Here is a 25,660-nt window from a genome sequence, read left to right as displayed (position 1 = left end):
TTTTTAGATTACGGAGCACACTTCACTGGGGATTCATATAAGCTTATAAACATCTGGAGTCACATAAAAGGTGTGTAACTGACCTGGAAATATATTAAATATAACAGAGAAATCAGTGACGCAGGAACACAGTTGCTCATTCTCCATTGACTCGGATTATGAGCTCATCTTGCTCTGCGCATCGCTAAATGTCCCCGTGTGACGCTACTCGCGATTACTGCCATGTGTCCATTTTAGGAAACACATGCCATTGTGTGCTTTTTCGTACCCTCTCATTAATATTCAATTATATAAATCAGAATGAAATAAAATACTATTGCAATAGAAGGAAAGGAAACAAAAAGTAATAATCTCAACAAAACTTATTTTGTGAGTGTCACACAAATACCCCAAAAACATCAACATATCTGTGTATGAACACGGCTGTCACATCTTTACATCATCCAGTCATGTTTAATCTATCATTAATATTGTAAAATGATGTCAGACACATTGGAAAAAATCTAATGAAAATAAAATCAACATTTCCATTAGTAATTTCACAGCAGATTTTTTTTTTGTATGGCAATCATTATTTACCATTAAAATAGAGGACTATGTTGGGAAATTTTATACAATCTTACCACAGTTTCTCCAGTTTACAGTGAGGATCCTTCAGAAGATCAGAAAGCTGCTCGACTCCAGAATCTCCTACATTATTCCATGACAGATTCAGTTCTCTCAGGTGTGAGGGGTTTGATCTCAGAGCTGAAGTCAGAGCAGCACAACCTTCATCTGTAACACCACAATAACTCAACCTGTAGAGAACAATGACACTCTTCAGTCTCTCAGTTCAGGAAACACTGATATAAATGATTAGATATATGAATTTCTCCTCAACAGATTTGTATATGAAAGCAGTTATCACCTCTTCACGTCATCCAATCAAGCTTATAACTATAGTTGTGGAAAATGCAATTGTCCTGTTACAAGTATGCCTTTTTGTAAACTAGTTAACCTGTAAATAATAAAACTATATTTAATTGAAACTAAGAAGCTCGCCTGCCAAAAGTCTTTGATTTCTAAAATACTGAACTGAACAGACCATGAAGAAGTCTTCTGACCTATAGATTGTGAGAATGAAAATTCAGATGCTTGTGATTTAGGACAGATTTGACGTACTTTACCTAACCTGAGAATAATCAAAATAAGTTTAAAGGTGTCTAGAAATACACACCATAAAACACTATCAAAAGTAAAATGACCTCAGAAGCTTTGGAAATAATCTAATGAAGATTAAACATCCTTTTCAGTGACTTGATGGTAAACATTTTTTGTATATATTATTTTTGTATATCATTCATTATTCACCACAGGAGAAAAACAGATGACGTCGAGACTTTTATAAAATCTTACCTCAGTATCTCCAGTTTACAGTGAGGATCCTGCAGTAGATCAGAAAGCTGCTTGACTCCAGAATCTCCTACTTTATTCCATGTCAGATTCAGTTCTCTCAGGTGTGAGGGGTTTGATCTCAGAGCTGATCTCAGAGCAGCACAACCTTCATCTGTAACACCACACTTACTCAACCTGTAGAGAACAATGACACTCTTCAGTCTCTCAGTTCAGGATCTACAGCTCAGATAAGCAGAACTTCACAATCAGAGACTTAATCCACGGCACCATTAACAGGTCCAGTCTAAGGTTCAGACCCGCTTCTACAAACTGCTTGATTAGTTAGTTTCCATATCATAAGAATTGCAAGAATATTCAATAACACTTTATTTAACAGTGTCCTTGTTACATATGTTACATGAACTAATAACAGTAAATTATGCATAATTACATGCAACTAACCCTCAACCAAATCCTAATCCTACACTTACCCTATAGTGAGTACATGTAGTTGCTTAATATTACTCAGTACATAAATATATAATTACACTGTAACAATGACACCATAAAATAAAGTGTAACCGAATATTATTTTTTTATGCAAATGTAGCGGGTCCCGGCTAGGTCTCCGCTGGCAGATATATATATAATCCTCTCCTAGGAGTGCTCTGGAAATATATTAAATATTACAGAGAAATCAGTGACGCAGGAACACAGTTGCTCATTCTCCAATGACTCGGATTATATTTATTTTCAACTTCAATTTAACTTTGTATCTGCAATCATGAGTTGTTTTCTGTTATTTTTGTCTGCTTTGCATTTAAGCACAGGTTATATCCACATTTGGATAACATGAAGCAATATATTCTTGAAAGGTCTGTTTTCACATAAATGTATACTCACATATTTTACAAACATTAGCTTATCAAAATTTGTATGAAACCAAAAACAAACATTTTCCATTTAAATCACATTTTTGGTCTATCATCAATCATATCTGCACTTTTCTCTTTAACATCTGTCATCTTTGTTCTCTTATCCAAAAGAGTATTTTTGTAATAAATGTACATTTTATAAGTGTTCACTTTATACAACAGGATCATTCTCATTTGCAGTTTTGTCACATTTACACTATAAGAACTCACACTTCAAAAATAAACATCTCTGCCTCATAACTTTGGCACTCAGTTCTATGAACTTACTCTGTATTATTGTAATATTAACACACGTGCGCTAGGGGTGGGAATCTCTAGGCACCTCACGATTCGATTCGATTACGATTCAGAGGGTAACGATTATCGATTATTAAATTAAATTATTAAATTATTTTTTTTTACTACTTGGTACTTTTAAAGCAAAGTATTTATGATGACCCATAACAAACTTACTTCCAATACTTCCTATATTAATTTTATTAATAAAACAAATGGAAGTGATTTGGCAAGTCAACTGTAAGGTTACATTTGCCAGCATATGCCCCAACATTGCAAAGAACCAACAGGAAAATAAATGTGTGCCTATACTAGCAGCATACTTGTAGTAAATTAATACAAACTTCAGCATATTCTTAAAAATAGACTTCTAACCAACATCCTCTTGTTATTTCCAACAAGCAATATAATCCTTCAGACAAAAAACATTTTGCTGTAGCAAATTCACAAACAGTTTTCGTTCAAAAATATGAAATTATGTAACAGAAGCTATCATATAATGCTTGTGGACTTACGCATATTCTGAATAGACCCCTTCACGCTCGACGTCACAGGAAAATTCTAAGTTCGCAGTGCGCATGTCGGGGTCAGAAAGTTCATTCCATCCCATTGAATTGTGTGTTAACCCTCTGAGGTCGACAAACGCGCGGGCGCGTTTTGCTGCATTTTCTCCACATTGTAGCACTATAAACTTAAATTTCTCCGTCATTTATGGTCATACAGAAAAAAGAAATATAAAAAAAGAATCTGTGGTATTTCTACTTTTGTATGTGTCCACTTCCAATCAAATCAAAACATTGAGCTTTTGTAAAATAAAGAAAATAAACAGGGTGTGCGTTCTGCCTCTCCGTCGCGGTGAACTTTTTTTTCTTGAGCACGTCTATAAACTGAAACAAAACTCAGCGAATACTTGTCACACATTTATGAGCCATACACCTTTATAAACATTTAAGTGTGTACTTTTAAATGATCGGATTCAAAACGAAAACAAATATTCTCTGTTTAAGTAATTTGTATAAAACCAACAAGATGTCCAGCTTCTCAAACGCTTCCTAATTATTTTTTAATTTACCACGCCCACTCGCGCAAAAGATATTCACATGCAAATCTCCACATGGAACGCGATCGCCCTCATTACCTCAACAACAAAACACTTCACTTCACTTTTCGTCGAGTTTGAAAGACGTGCCTGAGCTTACATTGGATTTACATCAGAAGAAGAAGAACGATATTTGAAGACAAGAAAGATAAGGTAAGAAATTCTTACATATTAGTTTGCTATTGTTGCATAAATTTCACATTGCAGTTGAACTGTTGCTATATATATGGTGAATATTATAATATTTAGACCCGTGTTTACTGTTACTGTGTTTGTGGATATCTGCTCAAACGTAGATATGTATATGGTAGGCCTAACCATAATGTTTTATATTTGAGCGCGATCGCGTTTGAATGTATCATATTTTTGATCGCGAACGCGTTTTAATGTATCATATTTTTGATCGCAATCGCGTTTGAATGTATCATATTTTGGAAAAGCAAAACGCTCCAAACGGCTTCATGTTTTTACTATTATCTCATTTCATATCATCATAACGAATGGAAACATTTGAAGTAACATGATAATCAATATATTTTTCTCTAGCTTAGTTGTTACTGAAATCTTTTTGAAAATATATATAGGCTGCTATATTGTTATTATTTTATGCAGCACTGCGCATAGCCTATACCTACAAGGCACAACAAACCTGGTGTTCATTATATAATATATTGTTGGAAACATTTGTGTGAGTGTGTGTGCGTATTCTGTGAATTTTTAAAAGCAATTTTAACAAGAAAAATCTAAAATGTATTCCCAAAATCGTGCAGCCTTTCTCTTGATATCAGTATGTTCACTTTTTTTTTTTTTTTTCTTTTTTTTTTTTTCAGGGCCTAGATGCCACTGAGTCCTGCTGACTTCAACGTTCACAGTACATGTCTCTGTACATGAACATGGTACTTTTTTGTTGTGTATCTTTGGATTATGTTGTGTTGTAAATAAATCCAAACAATTTTAAAAGCCATTCTTTTTTAAATCTCCTCATTCTTTGTGCAAGGGTGGTCAGAATGATGGACCCTGATAAGCTCCTAATAGGGCCATTAGGGAGGTTCTTTGTCTTTCTCAGGTGTGGAAAGCTTTCATATTAATGAGATGATCCGCCCCTTCGCATATTGCTTTATCACACAAAACACGTTGTAAAATTTTTAAATCAATATATTGTCTTCTCTGAATGAGCAGTCAGGGTGATTCTCACATAGTTTTAGAGCAAATATTCTAGGCTACGTCATACAATTTTCAAAAGTCTTGTGAAGAAATAATCAGTATGGGTTTCATGACCTTATTTCAGTGAGAATTTATTTTTGTATTTTCACAAACCACGCATAAATGTCATTATCTCAAAACTACAAACTTTTACATACATGCTGCTGATATATTATTGTAGCACAGTTTGTGCTGAATACAGTGTAATTAGACTTTAGCCATGAAAATGTCACAAGTAACAGAAATAACCACAAATGTCAGAGCATGTCAGAACACCTCCAGGCCCAGAAAACAGCTCAGACCCCAGAGGGTTAACCAGAGAATTTCTCGTCAAGAAAAAATGCCTACTTGTTGCGTCGTGGACTGTGAAAATCACACCAGTTGTGGAGTCAAGTTTTTCAAGGTTCCTGCAGGATCTCATCCGTTAAAAAAAATAATAATAGACGACATCTGTTCAGATCTATTTTTTTACAGTCTATGGTTCAGATAAATACTGCTATCTGCTAAGTAGCATGACACAGGTCACAATTAATGCCAGATATCGAACTTCACCTAACTATTAAACCAGTCTACAGTTTACAGAAAACATTTGTTTACTTACCAGGGCTTAACTATACCGTTGTTGTCACAATAACTGTCAATAACACAATAACACTACACACACGAGCATCTTTGATCGTAGCATTGTCCCAGTCTGCCCGTTTATTATACAGATCTGGCCTTTAAAAACGCGCGTTTTCTCCCGCGGCATTCGGCAATTCGTCTCGTAGAGTCTCGCAGAATTCTGCAAGTGCTTTCGGGGGGCGCTACTTACAAATTCCCTCAATGTGTTTCGCTTCACAGAATATCCACCAGGTGGCGCATAAAAAACAACTTTACGTTAGATTTTTTCTTTTACTTCATTACGTCACGATTGTGAGAAAACATCCACAATAAAATATAAATTATAAATAGTAATAGACACAAATATTTACAGTAGGCTACTGTATTATACAGACATTTGAAAATATTTGTAAATGCAAAAGGTTCATTAAGACAAGAAGGGGTATTGGACAACGTTTACGAATTTTTATATGCTTTGTCATTGCTGTGGTTTCCAGGAGATGAGTGCATGCAGAATATTTAACATTGCTTTTATTAAAACAGCAAAGTGACGTTCTTGCCAGTAGCGCATAACTTTTTTGTACAACTATTAAGATGATTGTGCATGCAATGCGCATTTATATAAGTGCAACAGAGAATTTAGTGTGAGCATAATACACGTGACTCTGCCTGTAAAAACCCAGCAGTATTTTTTATATATATACACAAAATCATCCTAACATAATGCAATTAAATAATGCGACTTACCCAGATTCTTAATTCGTGAAAATATTTCTTGTGTGATTGTTCTTGTGCAGATATTTCTTGTGAGGTAATGTTGCAGCTCAACGCGTAGCATTTATATTTTGGGCGCATCTGATTTGCCATTACATTATTAATAAATATTTTAATTGAACTGTCTTAATGCATTAAGCATAAAGATTTTTCCACGTTAGTCTCAGAATGTCCGGGGTTGGTTTGAGGTCTTGCCGACAGTTTGTAAATCTTCTAAATATTCATATTCACAAATTCCATACAAAGGGTGATCAACAGTTATGACTTCTAAAATAAAATAAAAATGACCAGATAAGAGGTATCTGATTGACAGTTTGACAGATGTTGTTTTAAAAAAATAATTACAACATTATGGGGAAGTGGTATTAAATATTCGGTAACACATAGCCTAATACAATTATTTTAAGTATGCATTTTGTTCAGTTTTGCTTTTACAAAATGTTCCCTGTTTTTTATATAATTAATTTAATCTGAGATGTGCGTTATATCGCTTTTTGATCATTATTTGTGTTGTCGAATTTTGACACAGTTTCATTACTTGTTCATAATAATTTGATTCATAATTATGTCGTTTTTTTCTAAAAGTAAAAGTAAAAAAACTAAAAGTTTTTCTAAAAGCAATATTCTAAAGAGATACAAAGACAGTGTACGTGTACCCACCAGATTTCGCCATGAGTCATTTTGTACCCACCACTTTTAACTTCCGTTGACCGTTTTCAGTGGTTATGAGGAGCAATATGAGAGAAAATTTTTGTAATCATTGTCTGACACAACAAAAAAAAATTATAATATTCATTTTATTTTAATTTTCGTGTTCGCATTTATGAGGGAAAAAACAACGTGTCAGTTTACGGTTATGGACGTGAGCGCTCTAAAAGCGGCAATAAAAGTCTGCTTTAAAACTTTCACAGAGACCTTAAACAGAACAGCTGCCTTTCTTTAAATCGAATTTCGTTTTGTATTAATTATGTCTTAATTTTAATCAATGTTTCGTGAACCAATTGCCTGGATTTAAGAAGTAAATATAGCAGACAATCACGACACCGGCGCCGGCGATATCTCATAAATGAACCGAAACTCAGCGTGTAATGCACATTCACATTTACAGTGTATTTAGACACATTTAGACGCATTCATAATCATTACTTTTACCGGTTCTTTGTGGCAAGCTTTATGCGTGCGGTCGTGCGCTTGAGTGCGGCTATATTATAGTAAATGCTCATTACTTAAAACAAAGCATAAGCCTCTTCCTGGCATGCAATGGAATCTACAATGTCAGTTGGTTATATCAACATATGTCAAATTAAGTTACGCGATATCAACAAATTAAGCTATAAACATTAATTTGAAATAACTTAAAGCGTATGTATAGTATATTTGCTTAAATAGCATTTAAACAAAGGAACTGCAAGGGATTAAAACCCCGCCCACACGCTGGTGAAAACTGGAAAAACCGGTTTTCTTTTGATTCCCTGAGAGGAGATCGATTAGCATTGGGGGTTGAATCGGCAGACCTGGGGGGTGGGTGGTTGTAATTTCTTGACTCTGTGCAATTGGTAGCAGCTAAAACAAGCAGCTAAAACAAAGACTGTGCAATTAATTACATTTTGGAAATAACTTTCTTCATGTCGTTTTATTTATACACTGTAAAACATTTTTTTTTTTTTTTTTTTTTGAATTTGTAAATATTAAATATGTTTTACAAACAATTGGTTTACAAACTCTTGGAGGTTTGTGGTTACCATCATTCAGAAGAGTGGTGCTTGTGTTTAGACTTGTGTTTTACGTGATTAAATCAGGAAGATTACATTGGTTTCTGTCCACACGGAGACGCATTTAAGACGATTTAATCAGGAAATGGAGGCACCGGCGCGATATAACTTGCATTGCTCGTGAACTGAGCTCGTCTCATAAATGAACCGAAACTCAGAAATGTATCTAGAAAGCTTGAAATGTCCACTTTTAAACAAAACAATTCAAAACGAAAAGAAACAGACAACTCTCTTTTGTAAGTGTGCATTTCTCTCTATAGGCACGTTCACAATATCTGCGAAGATGACGAGTCAGCATTGTCAACATCTTTGACTGACACATAAAACACTAGTTGATTAGTAAACAATTAAAATGTCTCCTTGCTATATTTGACACATGATTACTTTTGTCAGTTCTTTGTGGCAAGCTTTATGCATCCGTTAACTATCGAATATCGTGACTCATATTTTGTACCAGACCATTTATGGTTGTTTATATTGTTCAACAAAGTTCTTGATAAAAAAAGAAAAGAAAAAAAAGAAGCTACTGTGCCTAATATTATTGTTGTATAGCGCGCAAGGTTTATGCGCATGCTTTAAGTCTTCTCCGTTTTTAGTGTATGTCTGTGGCAGAATTGCAGTGCCTGGTCTGGTATGTATACTAGGCTACATCGTTTTGAGTCGGTTTCAGTGGTTTAGTGTGTACGCAGATATTTCTTGAGACGACGCCATGTTTTTATGTTTTTATGCACTTTTACTCTTTTAGTTTTGTTGCAATTTCACCAAAAGCTTATAATTAGGAAATACACACAACACGCTAAACTTGTATTCTCTATATGTTAAAAATGTTGTAAAAAATACGTATTATTCTTATATAATAAGAATAACAATATGATACATTTATATTGCACTCGAAATGATTTAGATATGGAAAGAGGAATTCTTCTCAACTACCACCAATAAAGTTTTAAAATTCTTCTTTAGAAAATATTATATTTTGATGATTCTGCAAGTTCAGCAGACAGTGAGGTTCGGGTTTGTTCCGATCAGAGCTCGTGAGTGGAGAGCGCATTTCTGAATATTCCGCTCCGCTCGTTCATTCCGCTCAGGGTCCACGGCCTTGCTCAACACAGATGTCCTGTTGCCTGGTTCGAAAATATGTGGAATACGGGCTGCTTTCGACTAAAAGTTTTTTTTTTTTTGTAGTCGACTAGTATACTAGGCTAGTTGTTCATTTAAGTAATTCGTGGACAAATCGCCCCTTTATATTAATTTAATTAGCCTACTTATGGATCATGAGCGTTTACGTAATATAGCCGCACTCAAGCGCACGACCGCACGCATAAAGCTTGCCACAAAGAACCGGTAAAAGTAATGATTATGAATGCGTCTAAATGTGTCTAAATACACTGTAAATGTGAATGTGCATTACACGCTGAGTTTCGGTTCATTTATGAGATATCGCCCGGCGCCTCCAATGTCGTGATTGTCTGCTATATTTACTTCTTAAATCCAGGCAATTGGTTCACGAAACATTGATTAAAATTAAGATATAATTAATACAAAACGAAATTCAATTTAAAGAAAGGCAGCTGTTCTGTTTGAGGTCTCTGTGAAAGTTTTAAAGCAGACTTTTATTGCCGCTTTTAGAGCGCTCACGTCCATAACCGTAAACTGACACGTTGTTTTTTCCCTCATAAATGCGAACACGAAAATTAAAATAAAATGAATATTATATATTTTTTTGTTGTGTCAGACAATGATTACAAAATTTTTCTCTCATATTGCTCCTCATAACCACTGAAAACGGTCAACGGAAGTTAAAAGTGGTGGGTACAAAATGACTCATGACGAAATCTGGTGGGTACACGTACAATGTCTTTGTATCTCTTTAGAATATTGCTTTTAGAAAAAACTTTGTTTTTTTTACTTTTAGAAAAAAATGACATAATTATGAATCAAATTATTATGAACAAATAATGAAACTGTGTCAAAATTCGACAACACAAAGAATGATCAAAAAGCGATATAACACACATCTCAGGTTAAATTAATTAAGCTCCTCATAACCACTGAAAACGGTAAAAAAAAAAATCGAACCAAAAGTCAAATTAATATGGACTGAAGTTAAAAGTGGTGGGTACAAAATGACTCATGACGAAATCTGGTGGGTGCGTACCCACCGTCCCCACCGAAATCGACGCCTATAAGGGAAACATGATAGTATAAAAAGTACTGTGTGTAATGCAGAAAAGCGCATTACAACCATGTTAAAACTATTTAAAACGTTAAGATGCAAAAATGAACTAAATGTAAAATTAGATAATGATATTGCGCAAATGATCTCGGTCTCTTTAAAGGTCTTCGCAAATTATTGTGTTATAAGACTCAGTTATCATAGCCTACATCACGTCTCTTCTACTGTAAGTACACAGGAAAAAAAAAATAAGACAAATGATGCGCGTTTGAGTCGGATTTTTATGAAGAATATGTGACTGTTTATGTAACTGGCAAAAGAAAACATTGTATTCGTCATACTTCGTCAACTCAGTATGGCCACATGAAACACTACTGCCATCTACAGGTTTTAGTATTTCCTGCGTCCAACACCTAATCCCCCTTCTGCACGATCCCGCAGAATTTCGGAAGTGCTTGTGGCATTCTTTTCTCTGAGACGCGCATTTTTAAAGGCCACATCTGTATATATAAAAAAATACACATACTTAACAGTGTTAAATTTGAAAAAATACTGTTCGACAGACCTGCTTGCTTGTTACCACAGTTATCTGCATGGTTCCTTGGCGATGAAGTTCCACATTTGCGGCTATCCAACACGAAAATGCATGCAGCAAATAAGCCGTTCACATTTGTTCAGATAACTCCAAATTTCTCCCACACACTGGACTTGATTTTTGATGACTGTCGACAACTTTAAAATCTCCACTAGCTATCCTTCAACTCCTCAGCATCCATCTCGACGACTGCAAGCAGATCGCGCGCGCGCGGTTATGATGCATTTTTAAAAGTGAAAGATCCTGGGAGGGCGTGGCGCGTGGACAAATAAACTGATGTGGATTTTGAATATTTTTTATCAACTTGAAATACAGGCATATTTTTGTAGACGTGTTCCTAAAAATATGAATATATTTTTACGTTTGCATGTGATTGTTTTAAACCCGTGTTTAGACCCGTGTTTCCCCCATGTCCGACCCGACACAGTTGGATATTTTTCACCCGTTTGAGCAAAATTTTAACCGAACCCGTGCAGGACTCTAATCAGGCAGACAATCGCCATTAGCTAAAACAAGTTTATTATGGTTCTGTTCCCGTTCCTGTGATGGCAACAGTGCATACCTTTGACACAATATGCCGGTCTATTAGCCGCACCATTTTTCTGACCCCATGCTGCGCGCGCACCCAACCTAGACGTTCGATGTTTACAAACATTGAAGGGATCTATAATTAGTAACATACAAAGCCGCTCTTATACACAACTAAATAATAAAGAGTTATGACTTGATTTGAAATGTTTGCTGTATATCACAATCAAAAACAGCTTATACAAAGAAAGTGAATGAACATCTGCAGAGAGCACAGTCAAAATGTAACTTTTTGTGACTGGCATTGCACATATTGCATACAGATCGGTTTACAGCATATTGATGTGAAAATTTAACAATACAGAAAGCAGCTCTCATACAAAAAATACTAAATAGATAACAATGAAATTGCCACTTTTCCATACGTTAGCTTTTAACGAAGAGGGTGCCGTTCGAATTTGGCGCTAAGCCATCATGCGTCTGTTATGTGCGCGACTCTGTTATGTGCACGCCACAGACTGTCCAGTGTCCGCGCACTGCACGTCCGCTTTAAAGTTCCGCCTTTTGCGTTCCGTCAATATTACGTTATTAGAAACTAATTTTTTTGTATTTTTTTTTTTTTAGAAAATCGATTTTTGACATTTGTGAATCGATTCAGAATCGTCCACGTCCCGCATCACGATGCATCTAAGAATCGATTTTTCCGCCCACCCCTAACGTGCGCCCTTAAACATGGTCGCAGCCGTAACTGATCTTATGCTGTACATTCACATTAACTTTTTACCCTTTAAACACATATAGCTGTTTTCCACACACGCTGAAATAACCCACAAATGCCCCGAAGCCATAAGAAATAAATAAAAAACAATCTGTGGGCATCTGCCGCCATTTTCTCAACTAAGTACTGTCAATTTTAACTGTTTACAGACTTGGCATGTTTTTAGATTACGGAGCACACTTCACTGGGGATTCATATAAGCTTATAAACATCTGGAGTCACATAAAAGGTGTTTAACTGACCTGGAAATATATTAAATATTACAGAGAAATCAGTGACGCAGGAACACAGTTGCTCATTCTCCATTGACTCGGATTATGAGCTCATCTTGCTCTGCGCATCGCTAAATGTCCCCTTGTGACGCTACTCGCGATTACTGCCATGTGTCCATTTTAGGAAACACATGCCATTGTGTGCTTTTTACGTACCCTCTCATTAATATTCAATTATATAAATCAGAATAAAATAAAATACTATTGCAATAGAAGGAAAGGAAACAAAAAGTAATAATCTCAACAAAACTTATTTTGTGAGTGTCACACAAATACCCCAAAATCATCAACATATCTGTGTATGAACACGGTTGTCACATCTTTACATCATCCAGTCATGTTTAATCTATCATTAATATTGTAAAATGATGTCAGACACATTGAAAAAAATCTAATGAAAATAAAATCAACATTTCCATTAGTAATTTCACAGTAGATTTTTTTTTTTGTATGGCAATCATTATTTACCATTAAAATAGAGGACTATGTTGGGACATTTTAAACAATCTTACCTCAGTATCTCCAGTTTACAGTGAGGATCCTTCAAAAGATCAGAGAGCAGCTTGACTCCAGAATCTCCTACTTTATTCTCAGACAGATCCAGTTCTCTCAGGTGTGAGGGGATTGATCTCAGAGCAGCACAACCTTTATCTGTAACACCACATTTACTCAACCTGTAGAGAACAATGACACTCTTCAGTCTCTCAGTTCAGCAAACACTGATATAACTGATAATATATATATGAATTTCTCCTCAACAGATTTGTATATGAAAGCAGTTGTCACCTCTTCACATCATCCAATCATGCTTATAACTATTGTTGTGGAAAATATGCAATTGTCCTGTTACAAGTATGCCTTTTTGTAAACTAGTTAACCTGTAAATAATAAAACTATATTTAATTGAATCTAAGAAGCTCGTCTGCCAAAAGTCTTTGATTTCTAAAATACTGAACTGAACAGATCATGAAGAAGTCTTCTGATCTATAGATTGTGAGAATGAAAATTCAGATGCTTATGATTTAGGACAGATTTGACATACTTTACCTAACCTTAAAATAATCAAAATAAGTTTAAAGGTGTCGAGAAATACACACCATAAAACACTATCAAAAACTATCAAAAGTAAAATGACCTCAGAAGCTTTGGAAAGAATCTAATAAAGATTATACATCCTTTTCAGTGACTTGATGGTAAACTTTTTTGGTAAATTTCTTTTTTGTATATCATTCATTATTCACGACAGAAGAGAAACACACAACGTTGAGAGTATTAAATCATGTTTGATTCAAATTCAGAGTAGTTATTTATTCTTATGGAGCCTGGCTGATTTAGTTTAGGTCTAGTTATAGTTAAGGATAGCTCTACATTGGTTCATGATTAGTTCATATCTTCGCTAATCATGAGTTCATGTTGAATTAACTATTGATTCAGGTATTAGGATATATATGATTATTCATGTGCTGTTATAAGTACACCTAAGATATATATATATATATATATGTGAATTTCTCATTTTACAGTATTGTTTTGGTACGAAAGCACATGCTAAACTCATAAATATGGACAAATAAAGAAGTGTGAAGTCCATGATTGTGCCTGATGAAGATCTGAGGGTCGAAACGTTGCTTGAATAAATTATTTTGGAGCAGTAATTTTCAGTGTGCGGACTTCACACTTCTTTATTTGTCTATATCATTCAGTTGTCCTGCACCTGCGCCCAGTCTGGGTGTTTGGGATGTGCACACCATTTTTGTATTTTTAAACTCATAAATGTGATCATGTTTTATCAGTGTAATGATTGTTGTCAGACTGACTTACTGAACTGATCTGGATTCTTTAACCACAGGCATCAGCTTCTGAAGAACTTCATCTGCTGTGTTTTGTGCTCCAATAAACTGATTTAGATCAAAAACATCCATCTTCTGCTCTGATGTCAGCAACACATAAACCAGAGCTGACCACTGTGAAGAGGAGAGTTTGGTTCTTCTTATTTCTCCAGATGTCAGATAATCTTGGATCTCCTGCATCAGAGAATCATCACCCAGTTCATTCAGACAGTGGAACAGATTGATGGATCTCTCTGGATAGCGATTCTCCCTGATCTTCTGTTTGATGATCTGAACTGTTTCCTCTTTGTTGTAGGAGCATCGTCCAGTCTGTGTCAGTCGTTCTCGTAAGAGAGTCTGATTGGACTCCAATGAGAGACCCAGAAGGAAGCGCAGGAAAAGGTCCAGATGTCCATTCTTACTCTGTAAAGCCTCATCCACAGCTCTCTGATGCAGCTCAGATAATGAAACATATTTCTTCTGGTTTAAGATTTTAGAAAATAAACTTTGTTTGGTTTTGTCAAACACATTTCTGCTCTCATTTGTAAAGTGAATGTGTGCATGTAGAGCTGCTAGATGTTCCTGGATGCTCAGATGAACAAAGCAGAAGACTTTCCCCTGATACAAGCCCAACTCCTCTCTGAAGATCTGAGTGCACAATCCTGAGTACACTGATGCTTCTGTCACATCAATGCCACACTCTCTCAGGTCTTCCTCATAGAAGATCAGGTTGCCTTTCACAAGCTGCCGATAAGCCAGTTTCCCCAGTTTGAGAATCATGTCTTCATCTTTCACTCTCTTCTCATAGTCCTTCTCATGTTTGATGTTGGTCTGAATGATCAGGAAGTGTGTGTACATCTGAGTGAGAGTCTTGGGAATCTCTCCTCTCTCTGCTTCACTCAACATCTCCTCTAGAACAGTGGCTGAGATCCAGCAGAACACTGGGATGTGGCACATGATGTGGAGGCTCCTTGAGGACTTCAGGTGTGTGATGATTGTATTGGCCAGACTCTGATCACTGATTCTCTTCCTGAAGTATTCCTCCTTCTGTGGCTCATTGAAGCCTCGTACCTCTGTCACTCGATGGACACACTCAGAGGGGACGAGATCCGCTGCTGCTGGTCTGGAGGTGATCCAGATGAGAGCAGAGGGAAGCAGATTCCCCTCAATGAGGTTCATCAGCAGCTCGTCCACTGAGGCTGATTCAGATATATCACACAGTTTCACTTCACTCTCAAAGTTCAGAGACAGACGACACTCATCCAGACCATCAAAGATGAACAACACTTTATATTCATCACTGGATATTTCCAGAATCTTTTTCAATATTTCAATTTCTGTTGTTTCAGGTAAAAAGACATGAAGAAGATCTGAAAGACTGAGTGTTTTGTCCTTCATCAAGTTGATCTCTCTGAAAGGAAGTGGAAATATGAGCTGGACATCCTGATTCTCTTTCCCTTCAGCCCAGTCCACAATGAACTTCTGCACAGAGACTGTTTTCCCAATGCCAGCGACTCCATTTGTCAGCACAGTTCTGATGGGTTTGTCTTGTCCAGGTAAAGGTCTAAAGATGTCATTGCATTTGATCGGTGTGTCCTCTGTTTCTGCTCTCCTGGATTGAGTCTCAATCTGTCTCACCTCATGCTCATTATTGATCTCTCCACTTCCACTCTCTGTGATGTAGAGCTCTGTGTAGATCTCATTCAGGAGTGTTGGGTTTCCCTGCTTTGCTGTTCCTTCATACAGACACTGAAACTTCTTCAGCAGATTTGATTTAAATGTGCTTTGGGCCAGTTGAGAATCACGACTGAAAGAATAAATGGTTAGATTACAACATCAATTAAAGAAGTAAAAGTGATAGTAAAATATCTTTATGACAGAAATGTTGTACCTCAGATTAGATGACATGTGTCTTCCCCTAAATGTTCCTCGAGTGTCCATAGACTGTTCACTAATTGTGGACAAACACGGACAGAACAGAGACAATACAACAGAGTCGAGAAAACAGAGACAATAATTCATATAGTACTCATATAGAGCCAGATAGAGCGGTGCCAATGAGCACCTCAACGCTCCTGTTAACACTTTAACATAACACTGTATTTTAGCACAAGTATATTCTGCAGCTCAATATTAGTATAAAAAAATGTTTTAATAAGATAGACGATGATCAGAAACATGTAATTTGAGTGTTTAAGTTGTAAGGGGGAATTAATAAAATGGTCAGAAATGGCCCTGTCTGTATTTAATGTTTTAATCATGTAACTGTGTTCGTCTGTTGTCTGTGTGAAGACACGAGAGATCATTCTGACACTGATAACAGCAGCAACACACACTCAGCATGAGTTCAAAAACTCCACATTCCAGCACCAGAATGAAATTAACACAAACTAATGAAATTAACACTCTTGCTAGTCAACTGGAGATGTTTCGTGTGTATGAGGAGATTGAAATGTCCGCAACACTGCTTACTCCCATATTTTAATAAAAAAAAGCAACGTTTCGACCCTACTGGGTCTTCTTCAGGCAAATGGTAAAACACATTTGATACAGAGATATATAGGCCTTACAATCAACTGACCCACCCTGTGATTACAATTAGCTTGATTGGGTCTGAACAAGCCTAATGACCCCACTCATTATTGAATTAAGAGAACAATTGCATGGAAAAAACAATCAACATACACAGGAAACAATTCCATATATATATATAAGTTAACCCCAACAACACATATTAACCCCACAAAAAGAATTTTTGGAGAAAAAGCCCCACATATGCATATAACTTGCTAAAATGTAGTCAGAAACAGGAAATTACCTAAACAATCAGTAAATACTCACATACATGTCATGTATATATATAAACCCACAATCAATTACATAGGCTACATAAATACAAATTATATTATGACATATAACATGGCAAAGCCATACATTATAAGAATGGCTTTATATCAAAATCTTCATTCAGGCCGTAAGGAGATATTGTGTTTAAATAATAAATCCAAAAAGTTTCCCGTTGGAGAAGCCTTTTACCGTGATCTCCTCCTCTAAACGGTTTATTGACCCGCTCTACCCCGATATATCTAAGGGCGCTGACATTATGCCCAGCTAATTTAAAATGAGCGGCATCTCTTGTATTTATTGACGATATTTTTCTGATTATTGACTGCACAGTGGACGAATTAAATGTTTTTCATGAGTATCTGAACTCTTGTAATGAACATTTGAAATTTACTTTGGAATATGACAGACAATGCATCAGTTTTCTGGATATTCAGATATATAAAGATGGTATGAGTTTAAAAACTGATCTTTTTCGCAAGCCTACGGATCGCAACACTATACTGCATGGGGATAGTTTTCATCCCAGGCCATTGGTCAAAAGTCTCCCAATCAGTCAGTTTAATCGTGTACGCAGAATATGCAGCGATAACACATCTTACTCAAAGCAAGCTGCGGACTTGACAAAAAGATTTCTCAACAGAGGGTACAAACAAGTTTGGGTTGATTCGGCCAAAGCACGTTTTGATCAGATAACGCAAGACGAGTGCCTTCGATCAAATAAACGCACAAAAAACCCAAATAAGTCTCCTTTATGTTGTATAAAATATTCTCCACTTGTGTCAGAATTTAGAGGATCTGTTTATAAACATTGGCATATTATTGATTCGGACCCTAAATTAAACAAAGTTTTCCCAGAAAAGCCTAAGCTTATTTTTAAGCGTGCTTCTAACTTAAAAGACCGTCTAGTTAGGAACGATATACGTCCACAACTTACAATGCCTTTTCCTAGCATGCCAGATGGCAATTATAGATGTGGCAGTTGTGCCCAGTGCTCGTACACGTATAAATGTAAAAATTTTAATCATCCACGCACTGGTAAGACATTATCTATTCGCGGCACTATTACATGTAGCACCACACGTTATTTATTTAATCAGTTGCCCATGTGGGTTATCATATGTTGGTAAAACAACGAGAGCGCTACGGACTAGAATCAGTGAGCACAGAAGCACCATCAGAAAAGGAGATGAACGCAGTCCTGTTGCCGCTCATTTTAAATTAGCTGGGCATAATGTCAGCGCCCTTAGATATATCAGGGTAGAGCGGGTCAATAAATCGTTTAGAGGAGGAGATCACGGTAAAAGGCTTCTCCAACGGGAAACTTTTTGGATTTATTATTTAAACACAATATCTCCTTACGGCCTGAATGAAGATTTTGATATAAAGCCATTCTTATAATGTATGGCTTTGCCATGTTATATGTCATAATATAATTTGTATTTATGTAGCCTATGTAATTGATTGTGGGTTTATATATATACATGACATGTATGTGAGTATTTACTGATTGTTTAGGTAATTTCCTGTTTCTGATTATTTTAGCAAGTTATATGCATATGTGGGGCTTTTTCTCCAAAAATTCTTTTTGTGGGGTTAATATGTGTTGTTGGGGTTAACTTATATATGTATGGAATTGTTTCCTGTGTATGTTGATTGTTTTTTCCATGCAATTGTTCTCTTAATTCAATAATGAGTGGGGTCATTAGGCTTGTTCAGACCCAATCAAGCTAATTGTAATCACAGGGTGGGTCAGTTGATTGTAAGGCCTATATATCTCTGTATCAAATGTGTTTTACCATTTGCCTGAAGAAGACCCAGTAGGGTCGAAACGTTGCTTTTTTTATTAAAATATGGGAGTAAGCAGTGTTGCGGACATTTCAATCTTTTCTATTCAGTAGTCCTTTTTGTCCAGCACCTGCCAGATGGTGGGATGTGCACACAATAATCTTAACATATCGTGTGTATGAGGTACATCCGTGCTGCGAGATGTTTCAAAAAGTGGTGTGGACAATATCGACCCAGGAAAAGAGTGGTGGGCACATGTCCCACACGTCCAACTCGCAAATTACGCTTATGTTTGTTGCATCATATGCCAAACGGTGACAGTTTAAAAATGGCACGCTGAAGAAACTGTCATGTCTATTTTTCCAAAGTTTGTATGTCTGTAACTCAAGAAGTTTTAAAGATATCCTTTTAGATTTCAGTTCTCAGCAAAATTATCTTTTGATATCTTTTTTGATATTTTTCAGGGCCTATGTGGTTCAGTTCAATAAATGTATTTTGTTTTCCTCTATTAAAATAAATGGATGGAACAAACCTGTCTGAGAGCCAAAAAATAGTCTTTCCAAAGTCTGCATGCATGTAACTTGAGAAGATCTATCTATGAAATGTTGTACCTCAGATCAGTTGATGTGGGTTTTCCCTCAAATCTCATTGGCTCTATCATAGACGCGTCACTCTTCATGGACACACAGCTGGGCTCCGGTGAGATTGATTTCTCCCTGTGGTTTTGACTAAGAATAGAAACAAAAGAACAGAGACAAGAATTTGTAATTATATTACAGTACATGTAGATAAACCTCACATAGAGAATCAATCCATCCATCTTTTACCATTGCTTTTTAATCTGTTGCTGTGTTTGTGTTTCCCAATAAGTGATGTAGTTGTGTTTAGTTTGGTTGAGTTTGTCAGTATTGTTCTGGTCCAGATTATCAGTGTTTTGTGTGTCAGTAGATGTTAGTGAAACATCAGGACTGAAGCTCTGGATCAGCTGTGAGAGGAGACCTGATTCTGTGCTCGACTCCTGCTATTGCAGAGCTTTATAATAGTGTGAGTTTTGATAATAAGTGGTGTTTGCCAAATGAGGCCATACATGCATTATTTGTGTGTGTCTGTGGTTTCTCTGTCTGTCTAAACAAAGATGTTGTACCTCAGATCAGTTGATGTGTGTTTTCCCTCAAATCTCATTGGCTCTATCATAGATGCGTCACTCTTCATGGACACACAGCTGGACTCCGGTGAGATTGATCTGTCACCCTTAAACTGACTTTAATAGAACAGAGATAACAGAAATAGAGACAAGAATCAACTTGGCTGATTTAACATGAAAATAAATCCCACATGAGAAGGTTGTCTATTAAGACAGTGTGTTGAAGAGTGATGAGACTGTCCAAGGATAATGTCATATATCATCTAGCTGTCTACTGTATCTGTGTGTCTCTGGACAGTGTTTAAAGACCCTGAGTGGCTCCAGCTACTGTATATCCCGGCACCAGAATATGATAGAGACAACAGATCACTATACCAACCCTGGCAAACACACACAACACCCTGTTATGTGCAGAAAATGAGTCTTCTATAACATTAAGATCATATGAAGATTGAAGTACCTGAATCCTGGAGAAGAATCTCCATGTCTGAATGTGTGTGTGTCGTCCATGATTCATTCAGTCTTCATGGAGCTTCCGTCAGATCTGTCCCGTTTGCTCCAGTATTTCATCTGTGTGTGTTTAAAACAGAAATATCTCGGCTGAACAGACTGGGAAGTTTGTAACACTAGAGTTTAATGTTCTTCCACTGAAACCTCGAATATTGTACAAATGGGACAGTTTACTGTAAGCCCACATTTAATACATCTGTGAAACTGACTAATACAGTATACACAGGTCCAAGTATTTTAAAATAAAATGTTTCCTATTGATTTTTATGTAAACCAATAAATGTATTCATTGGTATTAAATGTTCGATAAAAATTACATTACATAAAGGGAGATTGTAACAACAGCACTCTTTGTAATTGACATTCATTTACACAGAAAACTAAATCAAAGTTTAAGAAACACAGCACAAAAAAAGTTAAAACAAACTCTACAGAGGTTAAAGAGAAAAGTTTGTTTTTTATTAATGAAAACGAAAATTAGACTTACATAAAACGTGTAAAAGTGTATTCTAACATACAGGGTCTAGGCTATATGTCTATGTCCAATAATTGATAAGTTAAAAAAAACTGCATATTAAGAATTTCATGTGTAATGTACTTTAATATTTCATGGTTACTTACGTTAGTGAGGAAGTAAGTTAATTTTCATGCGCCACACAGAAAACTTGCTCTGAAAGTTATTAAACACCTCGAGGCTCGAGTTTTCCATCAACAGCTCGTTAAATCAAACTTACATATACAAACATCACTTGATACTTGGATGATCCGTTGTTCTCATTTAAAGATTCTTAAACCCGGGTGTAAAATGGCGCTTGTAAATAAAACACACTGGAATGTACTTTCGCTTTCACTAAGCCCCTTTTGCCCCTTATTGTGTAAATGTATTGTGCCCCTCTCTGATAAATGTAAATTATTATTATTATAAATATTATAATAAATATCAATACACTTATACACCATTGCTACTAACAATAATAATACAAAAAATATGTTATTTAAAAATAAAATTGGCGGAAGTAAGCATTTGGCGGAGGTGAAGTCATAGGCGGATTTCCTTTGCAGCGGATCTGCATCAGTTCGCCGCGAGTCTTCAAACTACACGAGCAACAGGTAACATTAAGCTAATATGGAAAAGTTACATTTATCCTACTGTAAACGGTAGGACATTAGGACCCAGTAGACGCCACCTCCGAGCGCTTTTTTTAAATTTTTTTATTTTTTTTATTATGCTTGCAAACAATACAGAGATGACAAACATGGTATACAAATTTGTATCAGAATTACAAAAATGTCAATACAAAATATAATAATATGTACAATGTCATCTGAACATACATAATAGCAGTGCATAACCAAGACAAATAAGAATAAAGAAACATGAAGAAGAAGAAAAAAGGAATCATGAGGGTAAGACATCTTATATATCATTTAATGTACACAAATTAAAGCCATTACAATTTGAAATAGTTTTAATTGCTTTCTTATTTACTGAGGATGAAATAGTGTTAAGGTACATTTTAAATTATTTCAAAAAAAAATAAAACAATAAAAATTGGTTTGTTATTGGTGAATTTACATTTATGAATGTAAAATTTGCCAATAAAATAAAATAAATTAATAACAAAACAAGCTTTTATTTTATTGGGGTCAGACTCAAAGTATCCAAAAATAATGTCTTTAAAGGTTACTGATATATCTTGCTGGATATTATCTTTAATAAATATTTCAATATTTGTCCATATTTGTTCAGTATAGAAACATGACCAAAATAAATGATAAACAGTTTCTGTGTGAACTTGGCAAAATGAGCATCTTGTGTCAATATTACTTTTATATTTAATCATAAAATATTTAACAGGGTAGAATTTATTTATTATTTTAAAGGACACTTCTTTTACTTTATTAGTTAGAAAATATTTCTGTATATTTCAAATCTTTTTCCAATTTAAGTTTTTAAATAAATGACTCCAGTAAGAGATTGCAGGAGAAACAGAAATTATATTGTCAAGAAAAAGGGATCTAACTTTATTATTTCTATCTTTTTTTCCTGAAAAACATATTTGACCTATTGGAGTTTCAGATGGCTCAGGAAAAGTAGTAATTATAGCAGGAGAGTGAAGGCAGTTTTTAAGAGAGTACAGATTCCTGTTGGTATTGCTCCTATAACTATGGCAAACTCTTTGGGGTCACTGGCATATTGTATTCAGAAAGAAATTCAGTGTAAGTCATTAAAAAGCCTTGGTTGTTAAATAGCTGATGTACTAAAAGTAAGCCGTTATTAAACCATTTATCAAAAAATAAAGATCTATTTTTGTATAAAATATTTTGATTATTCCAAATAAAGAATTTATGGGGGGTGAAATTGTGTTTATATATTAAAGCACAAGCCAAAAGTACCTGTTGGTGGAAATTTGAAAGTTTGATGGGAATTTTAGATATGTTGTAATTGCACATTAATAAAAAGCTTATACCCCCAATATGTGAAAAAGCTTGTTGTGGGAAGATATTCCAGATGGAGTCTTGATTTTTCAAATACCGATGAAGCCAATTTATTTTAAAAGTATAATTTAAAGAGCTAAAATCAATCAAATTTAAGCCACCTTTGTTATAATTGTTTAGAATAACCGATTTCTTCATATAGTGGTTCTTATTTTTCCAGACAAAGTCTGTCAGATCTCTATCAAACAATTTACATGTGGACTTATCAACATATAGAGATTGGGCCGGATAAGAGAGACGTGAAAGTCCCTCGGCCTTAGTGAGCAAAACTCCTCTTTAATAGATAGATCCCTTTGAAGCAGCAATTCAGTTTTCTCTTTGTTTTAGCAATAATCGGATTAAAGTTTGTTGCTCATCTATTTTTATCTTTAGTTATTTCTATGCCAAGATATTTTACAGTACTTTTAACAGCTATGCCACATATTGAAGAAACATTACAATTTTTAATGGGCAATAATTCACATTTATCATTATTCAGACTCAGACCAGAAGCTCTAGAGAATGATTGAAGGATATTTAAGGCTACGGGGATTTGAGAGGAGTCTTCTAAAAACATCGCTGTGTCATCAGCTTATGACTTATGATTATTTTTTTAGTTCCTACAGTGATGCCTTTTAGGTTGCTCCTTGTAATATGCAAATTAAGAAATTGCACTGCAATTTAAAATAAATAAGGGGACACTGGACAACCCTGTCGAACACCACGATTAAGGAAAAGTCTGAGAGAGGTACCGTTTTTTAGTTTAATAGAACTATTTCCATTTCCATATAACATTTTAACCGTCTTACAGAAAAAAATCACCAAATCCTATTTTTTTAAGAGCTTGAAATAAAAAGCTGTGTTCTAAAGTATCAAAAGCTGTAATAATCTAAGAAAAAAATTAGGCTGTCATTATTAATTATATCAGAATAATCTAAAATATCTAATATTAATCTTATATTGTTAGATATGTGTCTATTTTGCATAAAGCCAGACTGTGCTTCATCAATAATAGAATGTAATACTCCTTTTAATCTTTTGGCTAATACTAAAGCAATTATTTTATAATCATTGTTTAGTAACGTTATAGGACGCCAATTATCTATTAAATGAATATTTTTATTTGGTTTGGGAATTAAAGTGATCAGCCCTTGGCATAATGTAGGAGGGAGAGACGATGTGTTTATGCTTTCCTTAAAGACATTTAATAAGAAAGGAGCGATATTTTCACTGAATACGTGATAGAATTCTGGCGTTAGTCTGTACCAGGAGACTTGTTTGTTTTTAAAGATTTAATTGCTTCATCAATTTCTTTTAAAGTAATGGGAGAATCGCAGAAGGCTTGATCAGCATAATTGATTAATGGAAAATAACGAATCAAAGAAATTATGAGCATGTTGCTTGCTAAATTTAGATGTGTATAAATCATGATAGAATTTGGCACAAAAATTAGCAATGGCTCTTTGGTCTTCACAGAGAGTTCCATCAATCATAAGCTTTTCAATCAGATTTTTTTCCATTTGTTGTCTTTCCAATCTAAAGAAATAAGAAGAGTTTTGCTCACCTTCCTCAATCCATCTTTTCCGTGATCTAATAAATGCCCCCTCAGCTTTTAGTTTATAAACCTCATCCAACGCATTTTGATGATGAGCGAGCTCAACCTTTTCAACATCAGATAGAACATTTTAGATAGAAGATTTGAGATTTTACATATTATAATACTCTCATACATCTTTTTCTTTTTAGCCAATTTGCTACCAAAAGTACGTATGTATACCAATTTCATATTTCACTAATTCCCAATTACTGCAAAAATTGTTTTCCTTATTTGCTTTTTCCCAGTAACTTGTGATTATACATTTAATTTAATCTTTTACTTCTTTATATTTAAGCAATGAATTGTTCAGTTTCCAAAAGGAGGTAAATCTTTGCAAGTCAGCAGTATCTGAAAGAGGAATGAATATGGATATGCATCTGTGATCAGAGAGAGGCGATGGAGTAATATCAGAGGATTCATTATTTAGATATCCCACATATCGATACGAGACTGGTTTGAAAGAGAATTGTTTCTCCATGTAAAGTGTTTTTGAGAAGGATGAGTTTCTCTCCAACTGTCGAGTAAAGGAAATCTCTGCATAAACCTCTTTAAGTACAGACTCCAGTTATCAGGGGACTTTGGAGGCCATCTATCGAAGACGTTATCCAGAGCTAAGTTAAAATCCCCTCCAAAGACTAAAAAAGAATTTGGGTATTTAGTAATTTCAACACGTTCTTCTACTTGATCAATACGTTTTTCGTTGTCTTTTTGTTGATAAAAATTAATAAATTGTTCATAAATATTGACAATAATACCCGTTACATTAGAAATATCCAGTACGAGACAGATATATCACCATCTGGATCACAGTCAGAGCACACAATCTTCCCATTAAACCGGTTTTTGAGAATAGAGACACCAGCTGAGTTACTGGTTCCATGAGCCATCCACAAATCGGCATTGAGATCTCCAAAAAACATAATCCTCTTTGGTTGAATGGCATTCTTGCAAAACACAAAAGTCAGATTTAAATTGTTTAAGAAACAGAAAAATTGCTTTCCTTTTTGTAATGTTTCTTAACCCTCTAGTATTAAAATAAATTATAGAAAGAGATATAAAGTGAGAAAAAAAACTATAAGCTATAA

At 35.2% G+C, this 25,660-nt stretch overlaps 1 protein-coding gene across 1 annotated transcript in view; it reads right to left on the bottom strand.

Moving 5' to 3' along the window:
- LOC307163671 (protein NLRC3-like) overlaps positions 1 to 21,352 on the bottom strand; it is a 32,849-nt gene extending 11,497 nt beyond the window's left edge. The window contains exons 1-9 of the mRNA XM_079879819.1: positions 21,122 to 21,352; positions 20,451 to 20,560; positions 19,991 to 20,107; positions 19,458 to 19,574; positions 16,106 to 16,165; positions 14,207 to 16,021; positions 12,898 to 13,059; positions 1,396 to 1,569; positions 624 to 797 (exon numbers count right to left, since the gene is read on the bottom strand). Of these exons, the coding sequence (XP_079735945.1) occupies positions 624 to 797; positions 1,396 to 1,569; positions 12,898 to 13,059; positions 14,207 to 16,021; positions 16,106 to 16,165; positions 19,458 to 19,574; positions 19,991 to 20,107; positions 20,451 to 20,500 (2,669 nt within the window). The 5' untranslated portion in view covers positions 20,501 to 20,560; positions 21,122 to 21,352. The remainder of the gene's footprint in view (positions 1 to 623; positions 798 to 1,395; positions 1,570 to 12,897; positions 13,060 to 14,206; positions 16,022 to 16,105; positions 16,166 to 19,457; positions 19,575 to 19,990; positions 20,108 to 20,450; positions 20,561 to 21,121) is intronic.
- Between the last annotated feature and the right edge of the window lie 4,308 nt (positions 21,353 to 25,660).

The sequence above is a fragment of the Squalius cephalus genome (genome assembly GCF_949319135.1).
Source record: "Squalius cephalus genome assembly, chromosome: 8".
NCBI classification, from domain to species: domain Eukaryota; kingdom Metazoa; phylum Chordata; class Actinopteri; order Cypriniformes; family Leuciscidae; genus Squalius; species Squalius cephalus.
The sequence above is the reverse complement of the archived record's forward strand: the minus strand, read 5'-3'. Positions and strand labels throughout refer to the sequence as shown.